The sequence below is a fragment of the Camelus bactrianus genome, chromosome 21 (genome assembly GCF_048773025.1).
Source record: "Camelus bactrianus isolate YW-2024 breed Bactrian camel chromosome 21, ASM4877302v1, whole genome shotgun sequence".
NCBI classification, from domain to species: domain Eukaryota; kingdom Metazoa; phylum Chordata; class Mammalia; order Artiodactyla; family Camelidae; genus Camelus; species Camelus bactrianus.
In genome coordinates this window covers 6,288,874-6,301,315 of record NC_133559.1, presented here as the reverse complement: position 1 = coordinate 6,301,315, position 12,442 = coordinate 6,288,874, and the positions used below count along the sequence as shown (strand labels likewise).

Here is a 12,442-nt window from a genome sequence, read left to right as displayed (position 1 = left end):
TTTGCAGGAAGGCAACAGAGCTTTATTGTTGTTGCGGGGACGGAGGAGGGAAGACCGGGATCCGGGACGGGCCCTCGGGCGCGCGGAGCACGCGGGACGCTCACGGGCCCTGCAGCCCCACGAAGAGAAGAGGGTTGGGAGCAGCTTCCCTGCGGGCCACGTCCTGCCCCCAGGTTCCCCCTGCGGATCTCTCTGCGATGCCCAAAGCCCGGGTCAGCAGCAGCCCCCGGAGCCTTCACAGCACCCGGGGCCCCCCGAGGGCTCGGGCTCACAGCAGTCGGGGCTCTGGTGCCGGCGCCGGTGGAAGAGGTGGCACCTGTGGTGACTCGGGCAGCCGCCCCCGCCCCCCACGCCGCAGCCGCCCCCGGCGCTGACGCTGCAGCAGGAAGAGACTGGAGGGCACTTGGGGGGGCACTTGGGGGGGCACTTAGGGGCGGGGCACTTGGGCGGGGGCTGGCACTGCTGCTGGTTCTGCTGGCAGGACATCTCGGCAGGAGTTCAGTCAACCTGGAAGAGGACAATCACATGGTTTTGAGAGGTTAAATCAAGGGTCATGCTTTGTACCTCCGTTAGAATCAATCCATGGTAAATGAAATCCAGAACACGTGGGAAAGCGTCCAGAAGGAAATAAGATAAATCTTTTTCGAGTTAAAAGTACATGGATTGCAATCCCAACGTGTGAACATTTTATTCGCCTTGGAAGCAGGGATTCCACCATCGCCACAGCCCTGCGCATTGTAGGCAAGTCTCGGAAGGGCCGAGGGCTTAACGTAAAAGAGGGCCCTAATCTCGGTGAGGTCCACGCATGCCTTTTAGCCCAGGGCAGCCTCCAGAGTGCAAAAGTTCTGAGGACTTCTTAAGCCACAGTCTCTTCCTCTTTTTCTGAATTTTACTCCTGCTCAGCATGGCAGGAATCAAACCCTCTTTCCTCAGTCTCCCTCCTTCCTCTCCGCCCTTCTGTTCCGCTTGCCACCTCCCAGATGTCAACTCTTTCCTTGTCCTGCTCAGAACCCGCTCTGGCTCCGTTTCCCACTCACCTCGGTCACAGGCGGGAGCACAGACTCGTCCTAGGGAGTCAGAGCGGATGAGCTGCTGCAGCCTGGGGATGACATTTATAGGCCCCAGACAGGGCTCTGGGAGGGGCGGGAGGTGGCTCTTGCACAAGCAGGCATGTGCTGGGTCATTCCTGACATTCCTCTGCTTCCCTGTCCCTGCTTCCCAGGAGGCCTGGGGAACTCCCAGGATCATGCTCTGGGGCAGGGTCTAAGGGGCTTTACCTGTCACAGTGTCCCACAGGCTGGGCCCTGGGGAGTAGACTTGGGATCTCAAGGAACCAGTGCCTGGACGAAGACTCTGTGTGTCCCCTGGGAACCTCAGGTCAAAGCCACAATCTGTTCATTTAAAATATTTTTTTGTCATTGAGGAAATGTTCCATTCGGAGTCCCTCCCACACTGCGGCTTGGTCTTTTGGGTCTGTCTGCTTTAGGTCCATGCCGTTTCCGGGCTGTTGGCTCAGGAGCCTTGAATTGGGAAGAACCCTGCCCATCCACTCATCCTCCCTGGGTCTGCCCTTCAGTGGGGACCCTGAGCCTCTGCTCCTCCCTCTGACATCTCCTAAGAGGTGGTCCTGGGGTCTTGATTTCTCTTTGTTGTGAGGACGGGGATGACTGACCTTATTCAGTCAAGGCAATGAATACTTAACTTGGTGAGAAGTAGGCAGACCGTGGAGGTCAGATCACTGGAACTAGCGTCCGGGAGCCCCGTGTACATTCCAGCCCTAGTACCCGACCCTGGAAATGCTGCTCAGTGTCCTGAGTGTCAGGGTTCCTTTCTCAGATGATGATTTTATTCATTGGTTTGAACATTAACTGAAAAATGAAGAGCCGTGTCTTGTCGTACATTTGGCACCTAGAAGATGCTTAATAACATACATCACAGTGAATGACTGGCACCCAGGCTTTTTGTGCAGAGTAAGGATGGGCACTTATGGTCCCGACTCTCAAAGCCACCGTTATCCCTAAACTATAATGAGAGCCCTGGGGAAGGTTCGTCATGCTGAGGAGCCTCTGAACTGACAGCTCCGTTATCCTTGGGGTCTGGGTGGCGGCAGGGCTGATGTTGAGTAAGAGATTGAGTTCAGTTTGTCAGTGAGAAATGAGGAAGATTCTGGATAAGCCAGATCGATTTATCGGCTTGGAGAGCACACTGTGTGCTACTCATTGTACTGGGGACAGGGACAGAGCTGCACACAGAACAGAGGTGGCCTCACCCTCACTGAGGGCCCAGCACAAGGAGGAGAGGAGATGCTCTAAGCCCCTTTTCACCTCAAGGTGTCCCCTCTCCGATTTATTGTCTATTTTCAGATCCAGAGCCTGCCTGCCCTGTAAGGGCTTTCAGGTCAGGGGTGAAATGAATCAGCCCATGAACAAACTATTTAGTTAAATTCATTTAGCAGTTTGGTTGGGGTTTTTGCCCATCTGTCAGGAATTTGGGATTCAGAGGTGAATCAGGCTCAACCCCTGCCCTGAGCAGCACACAGTCCACTAGGCCTTTCGAAATTCTTCTTTGCTTGAGAAAAGTCCGCGAGCTCCAGAGAGGATGGTTCGAATCTTCTCCTGCATCACTTTTCTGCAATGAGATGTGTGGGGCACTTTGATTAGTTCACTCTGTCTTAGCGGCTGTCATCCTGAGCTTCCTCATTCTCTGACGGTGTCTGGAACCAGGATGGAGTGTGACTAGGAGTGTACGTGTGGGGAGGGGGGCGGTCAGGGAGGTACACCCCTGTGGGCACCGCGCACAATGGGACTTAGACTGGAAGTTGAATAGAAAAGCACAAAAGAGCCAGTTCCCTGAGCTGTCCGTGCCGGGGGAATGGCAGCACTTCCCTGCCCCCCCTCTGAGCCTCATCCCCGTGTCATGACCTGACAGGGGAAGGAACATGCTGATTCATGAGCAGACCTGCTGCCTGGGCTTCCCCCTCGGTATTTTTAATGTTGTAGATATTTGTGTTCGTCTCCACAGGTGTGGCTCCCATCAGAATGTGAGAGCCAGTGAGTAAAGAAAGACTTCTCTTGTCCTCCTGGGTCCAGCAGAATACCTGGCACACCTGGTTGTTAATAAAGAAACACATTGGCTGTATATACACATAGTGATGAACGCCATGGTGAAGCTTGCCTCCAAGCCCACCGAGCCTGGGAATTCATACCTGCCAGGAGGGTATCTCTGAATGTCTCCTGAGTCTCCCCCTGAATGTCTTGCTAGGACCTCAATCTAACCCCGTCCCAACATTCATTCCCTTTCCGTCCTGTGGTCCTTTCCCTGATCACAGGACTTCATGTCTCGGTGTAACCCTTGGTTTATTTATTTTCTCTATTGTACACATACAAAGAGACATCAATTCTTGGAGATTCTCCCGGAATAATTCTCCTCTGTCCACCCTCCCATTCCTACTCCTTCCATCCTGTCCCACCCACAAAGCCTGGAGTGACAAGTGTGACCACCCATCTCGTAAGGGCCTGGCAGGCGGTGATCCAGGGCCTTGGAGCCTCAGCCTGTGACCAGCTTCCTGGGAATCTCAGGCCATCCAAGACTCATCTTCAGGAAAGGGTGTGCCTTGCTGGAGGCCCGTCCAGTGAGGAGCCTGGGTGCACGTATGGTTTTCCAGGAAGACAAGACCGCAGGGAGAGGAATGTCAGGAACGGTCCTACTCCTCCCTTGGTTGTGCAAGAGCTGCCCTTGCAACTTCCAGAGACCAGGCTCATCTCTGAGCCCAGCCTGGGGACTTCCTATAAAAGGTATCCCTGGTCCTTCCTCCTCATCATCTCTCACACCTCAGGAACCAGAACCTACTCTGAGGCCGGTGCTGGCAAGAGAGTCTGTGCCAGCCCAAGGGAGGGCTGTGGGTTTTGGGAGAAGAAGGGCTTGGAACGTATTCCCACCGTGGTGAATGAAAAAACAGAGCAGGCTGAAGGGGACGCGTCAGGGGCTGAACCATAGCAGGAGGTCTGGGCAGAGCAGGGCTCAGCCTTGGGGAGAGAGTCCTGTGGCCAGAGGGAGCGGGAACAGCTCCTCCAAGGCTCTGTTGATTGGCCCCTGGACAGCAGGTTTCATACCTACACTTGGTGCATCTAAAGAGGAGGGGCCTCTGCCTAGTTGTGAATTCATTTCTTAGGATCAGACTGTGTGAATAACATAGTGACAAACCGATCTTGGTACATAGCATACATTCTATGCACAGGACCTAAATGCCAACTGTACACATTTATGGGGCTTTGGCTCAGGAGTGAGAGCATGCTTTGCAGACGTGTTACCAGCAGAGTAATAATGGTTTGAGAATAGAAAATATTTTTATTCTATGCTTGATACATTTGATCTGATTTTAATTTTACTTTAAGGTTGCTTTAACTCCTGCCGAGATGTCCTGCCAGCAGAACCAGCAGCAGTGCCAGCCCCCGCCCAAGTGCCCCGCCCCTAAGTGCCCCCCCAAGTGCCCCCCCAAGTGCCCTCCAGTCTCTTCCTGCTGCAGCGTCAGCGCCGGGGGCGGCTGCGGCGTGGGGGGCGGGGGCGGCTGCCCGAGCCACCACAGGTGCCACCTCTTCCACCGGCACCGGCACCAGAGCCCCGACTGCTGTGAGCCCGAGCCCTCGGGGGGCCCCGGGTGCTGTGAAGGCTCCGGGGGCTGCTGCTGACCCGGGCTTTGGGCATCGCAGAGAGATCCGCAGGGGGAACCTGGGGGCAGGACGTGGCCCGCAGGGAAGCTGCTCCCAACCCTCTTCTCTTCGTGGGGCTGCAGGGCCCGTGAGCGTCCCGCGTGCTCCGCGCGCCCGAGCGCCCATCCCGGATCCCGGTCTTCCCTCCTCCGTCCCCGCAACAACAATAAAGCTCTGTTGCCTTCCTGCAAAGTGTCCTGTCATTTGTCCATTCTTTTATTCTCCTCCCTGTCTTCAAGAGAGATCAGGGGACACGGTGGTGAGACTTAAAACGGACACGGTTCTAGACGCAGGGGAAACGGGGCAGCGGCTCCGGAAGTACGGGTCTGACACGAGAAGATTGGAAGAAGAGGAAAGCAGAAGTGAGAGGTGGTGCTGGTTTTGAAAATGAAGATAATCATAAGATGAAATATTTGCTTACCACCTGCTAGGAGCAGAGCATACTGTTCCCCAGTTACGTCTCCCAACAGCCCTTGGATGTAGGTTCTCTATTACGTCATGTTACGGGTAAGGAAACGGAATTGTTGCACGTGTTTCATGTGCGTGCATGTATTTTTATAGAAGTAGAGTCAGTTTACAAAGTCATGTCCATTTCTGGTGCACAGCACAATGCTTCAGTCATACAAGAACATATATATATTCGTTTTCATATTCTTTTTCACCATAGGTTACTGCAAGATACGTAGTTCCCTGTGCTGTACAGTATGAACTTGTTGTTTATCTATTTTATACATATATGTAGTAGTTAGTATCTGCAAGTCTCAAGCTCCCAATTTATCCCTTCTCACCCATTTCCCCCCCGGTAAATGTTAAGTTTGTTCTCTACGTCTGTGTGTCTGTTTCTGTTTTGTAAATAAGTTTGTTTGTCTTTTTTTTTAGATTCCACATATAAGTGATTCCATATGGTATTTTTATTTCTCTGCACGTTTTCTTAACTTGCCAAGGCCACACAGCACTCTGGCTGCAGGACCATCATGGCCACCACTGTATTGTCCTGATTTGCTTCAAAGCAAGGAATACAATTCATTCTAAAATACTTTTTATCAGTCTAGTTCAGTGTGTTTAATGTTGCTTTTTAAACTCTATACCAGTAAGATTCCAAACCATGCAAGTCACAGCTGCCAAGCACCTGTCTCGGGAAGGAAGGGGCTAGCCCTGCCCTGATTTTAGAAGAAGGTCAGCTGTCAATGGACCTCATCTCCTCACCCTCTATTGAAACCACTACTTTGCATGTGAACCAAGAGTGACCTTTTCCACTGACTGCAAATTGTTGAAATAATGGAAAATCAGAAATGATCAGCCAGACAGGATAAGTCAGGATATTCCTTAAAATAAAACTAAAAAGCCAATAAGACATCATAGAATTCCACTTCTAGGTATAGACCCCAAAGAATTGAAAACAAGTACTCAGATACATGTACACTTTAGTTCATAGCAGCACTTTTCACAATAGGCAAAGAATGGAATCAACCCAGCATCTGTCAAAAAATAAATGGATAAACCGAATGTAGTAGACACACATGGTAGAATATTATTTGATCTTAAAAAGGGATGAAATTCTGACACTTGCTACAATGAGGCAGAACCTTTAAAACATGATGTTAAGTTAAATGAGCCAAACACAAAAGGACAAATACTGTACGATTCCACTGATATGAGGTGCTTGGAGCAGCTCTATTCAGAGAGATGGAAAGCTGAATAGAGGTTACCAGGGGCTGCGAGGAGAGCGGAATGGGGAGATACTGCCTATGGGGCATAGAGTTTCTGTCTGGGATGATGCAAAAGTCTGGAGATGAATAGCGAAGATGGTTACCAAACATTGTAATATACTTAATAACACTGAATTGTGCACCTAAAAATAGTTAAAATACTAAATTTTATGTTATGTATATTTTACCACAATAAAAATATAATAAAGACGTAACAAGCCTGAGCTCAAGCCAAACTGGCACGGAAACCACCATGTTATCTTTCATAGAATGAAAAGGTTTTTTTGAAGCCCTTGGGAAGTGGCAAATTAGAAATCAACTTCCCCTCCAGCCTTCATGGAAAACCAGTTCCTCAGACTTCGGGAAGAAAAAGGTACCAAAGACAATCCACAAGACGGAGCTGCAGTCCCACCTGCTCTGAAACAAACAGCCCAGCTCCACTGGTGGCAGGAGGAGGGTCTGGGGCTGGGACTCATACCAGAGCAGGCTCTGGATTCACAGCAGGGACAGCCTGTGTGCTACCCCGAAATGCAAGAAATTCTTCTGTGGTACTCAGCCAGGAAGCACAAAGGATGCTGGGCCATGGTTCAGATAACACACACACACACCACATAACACACCAAACACACACACACACACACACACACACACTGATGTTTCAGGATAGAAAAACTTGGTCTCAGAGTAAGATCTGTTTCCAGTTGTTTGAGAGCCCTGGTGTTTAGTTGACAGCAGGATACGTCTGACACACCCAGGGAAGACCTCAGGCTGGGAGAACCCTTAGGTTTGGATGTGGTAGATGTGGCAGAGGTGGCGGTGGCCAGCGGTGCTGTGAAGCAGTGACACCGTCTGTCCTTACTCCACTGCGCTCCTCCCAACCGGGCTGCTCCGCATTATCCCCTCCCTCAGCGTCCTGGAGCCCAGCCCCTCTTGCACAGAGCGCAGTGGCCTGGCTTGGGGTGCAGAGAGGAAGAGGAAGGCAGATCTTCCCAGCTCAAGGGGAGTCTGTGGGCCCTGAGCAGAGGCATCAGTACCCATGAGGGAAAGGCTGGACTTACACCCTCCCTCCGCCCCCACCACCCTGTGACTCTGCGGTAAGAGAACACCATCAGCCTGGAGCAGGTCGCAGTACCCCCTGTACACATCACTCTTTGAGGCTGAGCACCACTGATGAAGGCACCCCAAGCCCATGCCCCAGGCAGGAAAGGGCACATGTCTGTGCAAAGGGTTCTGTCCTTGGTGCTCCCCAGCTCCAGCCTCGTGGGACACAAAGGAGCTGGTTCCACACAGAGGCAGGGAGGATGGCCCCCTCCCCCTTGTGGTGGCAGACTTTGACCCTTAGGGGAGTGCTCACAGAAACTCGTGCAAAGTTTCCACACTTAAAAATTGCATTTCACTTGGCTGTTCCACATTTGCCCATCACCACCGTGAGATCCTGGAATTGAGTTCTCTTGGTATTGCCAACGTTTTGCAAGCGTCTGGCATGTGTGCCTACTCCAAGCAAGTCAGTGAGGAGCAGCAGGACTGAGGATGCTTAAGAGGTGGAGTCAGGGCTTCCCCGAGAATCTCTTAACCCTGTTCAGGAAGAGGCTGAAGCCTGGTAACCAGAGGATGTCACGAGCCGGGCCTCACACAGCAAGTCAGCAGGCCCAGGATGAAAGGGCCTTTCCGGCTTTTAGTCGTCTCTGTCCCTGAGTCTGACCTCTCTGCACCACCATTTTGACTTCGTTACACCAGAAGAGCCTTTATTCCCCTCCTGACCTCAGATTCTATTACAAAGATTCCTAGTTTAATTCATCCCTGAAGGACCTCTTTCTTTAATCTCCTGACTGCTTCCTATTTCCTGGGAATTTTCATTGGGTGCAAAGGCAGGGGGAAAGGGGACTGGGCAAAGTACAGCAATGACCAGAGCAGAAGGCAGGTGGCGGGGCGGTGGCAAGCCGAGCGGTGGCACGCAGCTCAGTGACTGAGCGGTCTGGGGCAGAAACAGCAACTGGAGGTGGAGGGGTCAGAGGAAGGGAGCCATCAAGGGGGACCCTGGGCCTCCAGCTGTGCCAGGGTGGGCTGTGGTGTCATTTCATCCCTGAGCCAAAGAGCACAGGACGAGATGCCGATTCAGGGAGGCTCTAACAAGTGCAACCTCAGATGTGCTGGTGGGGAAGTCTACGGGGTTTTCCTGTGTGTGGGACGCTTAGAATCACCCGATAGATAAGAAACTTTCTAAGAACATCAGAGTCAAAATAACCCTAAACTGTGAGCCTGGACAAATTATTTCACTTCTCTGAGTTAGTTCTCCGCCCTAAAGGGATGGTGTGTCAGCACCTCCCTCACAGTGAGTGAGTGCTGGGAAAACAAACGGGATGAAAGGGACAAACCACCGAAGCTCCACACAGAAAGCGTTTAGTAACTGGCAGCCGTTATTCCCTTCACTATGAAAACATCAGCAATTGGTCAGTAAATGGAATTCAGTTCTCATTTCCCCCACCAGGCCAGCTCTTCCTCCTGACTTCCAAAGTCCTGTTACTGACACCAAGTCTCTGCCACTGGTCCTGGAAACCCCAAGGCCATTTTGGGGTTCACCACCCCTCCCATGCAGCCAACCCCAAGCCCTAGGGAGTCAGCGAGTCAGCCTCCAGGAAGACTCACACATCTGCTCCTTCCTCCTCATCTCCAGGGCCAGCAGCCTCACTCAGGTCCTTCTCGGGTCTTGCCAAGCAACGCCTGTAGCCGTCTCTCCTCCCTGTCTCTGCGTCCCGTTGACCTAATGGCAGATCACACTTCCAGCCCGCCAAGGTCAGATCTCTTACTAGAACCTCCAATGAGACTCCGCAAAATGAAAACAGGCTCAGTGTGTTCCAGGAACAGAAAGGGGGCTGCTGTTGGGAACACATGAGCAATAGGGAGGGCAGGACAGGCAAGCAAGGCTGCCATGGCACCAGTCACCGAAGACCTTGAGGCCAAGGTCAGGAGCTTGGGTCTTATTCCAAATACCACAGAGTATTTTAAAGCTGTCTAATCTGATCTCTGCTTTTCTGTATTTTTTAATAATTGGCTTCCATGGAAGGGGTGGGACAAGAATAGAAGCTGGAGGATATTAAAGCACTACCACTGTACTGTTGAAGGAGAGGCTTGTGACCAAGCGAGGCAGTGCAAAGCAAAGATGGAGAGATGCAAGCAGGTTGAGGAAATATTTAGGACATGGACAGAACAGGACTTGCTGGAGGATGGGATTGGTGGGGAGGCAGTCCAGGGGAGGGGAGAGTGGAGGCTGGATCCTCTCCCTGCTCTGAGTTCTAGACGGCAAGTGCTCTGGGGGGCCTGTCGTCTTCGTGCTTAAAAGTCCTCATGCCAGTTGTGACTCAAAGCCAAGTTCTGTCCTGGGTGCACCTTCTATAGTCTGAGAAGGTGGGAGCGGGGAGAGGGGAAGAGGATCTTGGCTTGAATCCTCCAAAAGTTCAAGCCTCCTACAAAAGGCCAAGGCCCTTAGCGCTCCGTCCAAGGCCCAGCACTTCTGGCCTGACCTGCCTTTTCGGCCCCATTTCCGGCCACCTCCTCACCTGCCTGTGCTCCGGCTGCCTGGGAGGATCTGTAGTTCTTGGACTCTTGGAAGCTGTCCCACAGTTTGCGCCTGGCTTGCGCTACACGTGCTTGGTCTGGAATGCCCCTTGCCCATCCTGCTGGACTCAATCCAAATGTACATTCCTTCATGAAACTGCTTCCTTCCCGGCCCTCCACACATCACCCCGTCTCTGTGTCCAGTCAGAGTCAGTGGTCCCACCGTAGCACCTGTTTGCTCATCTGCCTGTCTCCCCCGCTAGAAGGTGAGCCCTGAGGCCCCTGCTCGCCTCCCCCGACTCATATTTCTGCCATACCCATCCAAGCCCTGCACACTCGTCACATTAACTTGCCCTTAGGATGCTGTGCTCCTTCCTCCGACAGGACCAGAGCAGCACGGATGGGCTTGGGGGCCCGGCATAGGCTGGCTGGAGCCCTGTGTGCTGATTGCTCGTCATCTGTACTTTGAGACCCCAAAACCTCTGTGTCAGATATGTCCCCAGAGCCATCCCAAGGGACTCACACCAGCGCCCCCCCCCCCAGCGCAGGGTGGAGTCTGTTCAGAGGCACAGAGCCCCAGGAAAAGGCAGACTGGGTCCAAGACAGTAATCAGGAGGGTGGCTAAGTCAGAGAAAGGGAATCAGCCACATGGCAGCTCCACCCACACGAGCGGGCCGCAAGGTCCTGGGTGGAGCGCTGCAAGAGTGACCAGAGCCACCTAGCAGCCATCTGCGGTGGGTGCGCCTCAGTCCCTCCCCAGAGACAGCTTCCAGATCAGCGGGGAGCTGTCCCAGCTGACCACACAATTTGCGGCTCCAGGGGGCAAAAATTACCCTAACAAAGTTTAAAAAAGGGAACAATAGAGTAAAAGTGTTTATGGTATTCATTCAACAACATTAATATTATTACGTATCATGAGTGCTACATAACTCCCATGTATCACAAATGCAAAACGTCCTAACATATCAAGGAATAAAAACGATTTCTCAATTTTGAAAAATTGAGAAGGGACAAATGCAATTCACAAAAGAACTGTAAATGGCCAGTAAATATGAAAATATGTTCAGCTTCTTTAACAAACAAACAAAAAGATTTCCGCCTGTCTTTTCGTGATTACCAGATTCTGGGCACTTGAGGTTTTGAGGAGAGGGCATACACATGGCAGTGAGAGTGGCCAGTTTAATGATGTGCCCAAAACCTTTAAAAGTCATTGAGTTTAACAAAAGAGTAACTATTTCCAGAAAAAAAAGCCCCCATTTAAATCAAAGGGTTTTTTTTAAAATGTAGGGGTCCTGAGGCAGCCTGTCCCAGAGGAAGAAAGGGCTTAAGGCATCAGTGCTGTGAAAGTCATCCCCCTTGTTTTATCAATGAAGAAACAGATATCACTGTTCCTCCGGGGTCATCCCTGAGTCAGTAACCGCCTTTCCTGACTACAGCTGAGCGGGAAAGGGCAGCCCCTTAACCGGAAGGAAGGAGAAGGGGGACTGCCACCCAGTGCACAGCCCCTAGGTACTCCCCCAGCCCGGGGAGGAGGACCTGAGTCTGGCGACTGGCCCCAAACCCACAGCGGCTCGGCCCCAGCTGGCCTACTCCACTTCCACAAATTAAGAAAAACTCAAGGGAGAGCATAGCTCAAGTGGTAGAGTGCATGCTTAGCATGTAGGAGGTCCTGGGTTCAATCCCCAGTATCTCTTACAAATATAAATAAACCTAATTACCTCCCCTCATTAAAAAAATTTTTTTTTAAAGAGAGAGAGAGAGAGAAATTAAGGCACTGGCTCTAACCTCAAAGCTGAACTTTCTGGCTTCACTTGCAGGGCTGCTTCTCATCGCTCTCTACTGACATTTGATCACTTTTGTCGTTGTTTAAAAAATACATAACTTAATTCCATTGTATACACGTGAACAAAGTATGACATGGAAACACTGCCACTGAAATCTTATTTCAAATGAACAAACGAAAACGCAAACATTATGGGGACGCTTCCTTGGATCTTTTCTAGTCAGAGAAGGGATGCTGAGAATGTGATGAGTGTGATGAATGGCTTCATCTTTTGGTTCTATTGTGAGCCTGCAGCAGGCCCCTTTCTACAAAAGCTTCTGCCTCTCGATGTCATTGGAAGCAGAGCAAAGCAGGCCAGAAGCATCCATGGGCTTTGAAAGATCCCCTTAGAAGAAGGTTGCAGGCATTGCTGCTGGGCGCCACCTCTGCTGGGTGGGCTTCCCCAGGTCTCTAGCGGGGCGAGGTGGGGCGGGGGAGAACCCTTTGGGATAAACACTGCAGCTGGATTTTTACTGTCACACTAGCTTACTTGCCCCTTTAGGGAACTGACAGTCCTTATTTTCCTTCTAGTTGTCAATACCATTTAAAGTTAATTGAATTTGAAAGAAAAAGTAATAATAAACCTACAGTTATTTTAAACTCATGGAAGATTTTATGAGTTTTTATTGGTTTTTGTGTTTTTTTTA

At 51.3% G+C, this 12,442-nt stretch overlaps 2 protein-coding genes across 2 annotated transcripts; one reads left to right on the top strand and one right to left on the bottom strand.

The window, feature by feature from the left end:
• Positions 1 to 1,125, bottom strand: LOC141574310 (late cornified envelope protein 2A-like). The gene is made up of 2 exons (XM_074349079.1): positions 1,038 to 1,125; positions 1 to 507 (listed from the first exon to the last, which is right to left on the bottom strand). The coding sequence occupies exon 2, from the start codon at positions 484 to 486 to the stop codon at positions 214 to 216; it is 273 nt and encodes a 90-aa protein (XP_074205180.1). The 5' UTR covers positions 487 to 507; positions 1,038 to 1,125; the 3' UTR covers positions 1 to 213.
• A 2,697-nt stretch (positions 1,126 to 3,822) lies between these two features.
• Positions 3,823 to 4,917, top strand: LOC141574309 (late cornified envelope protein 2A-like). Its single transcript, XM_074349078.1, has 2 exons — positions 3,823 to 3,873; positions 4,395 to 4,917. Exon 2 carries the CDS (start codon positions 4,416 to 4,418, stop codon positions 4,686 to 4,688), a length of 273 nt encoding a protein of 90 aa, XP_074205179.1. The 5' UTR covers positions 3,823 to 3,873; positions 4,395 to 4,415; the 3' UTR covers positions 4,689 to 4,917.
• The last annotated feature ends 7,525 nt before the right edge of the window (positions 4,918 to 12,442 follow it).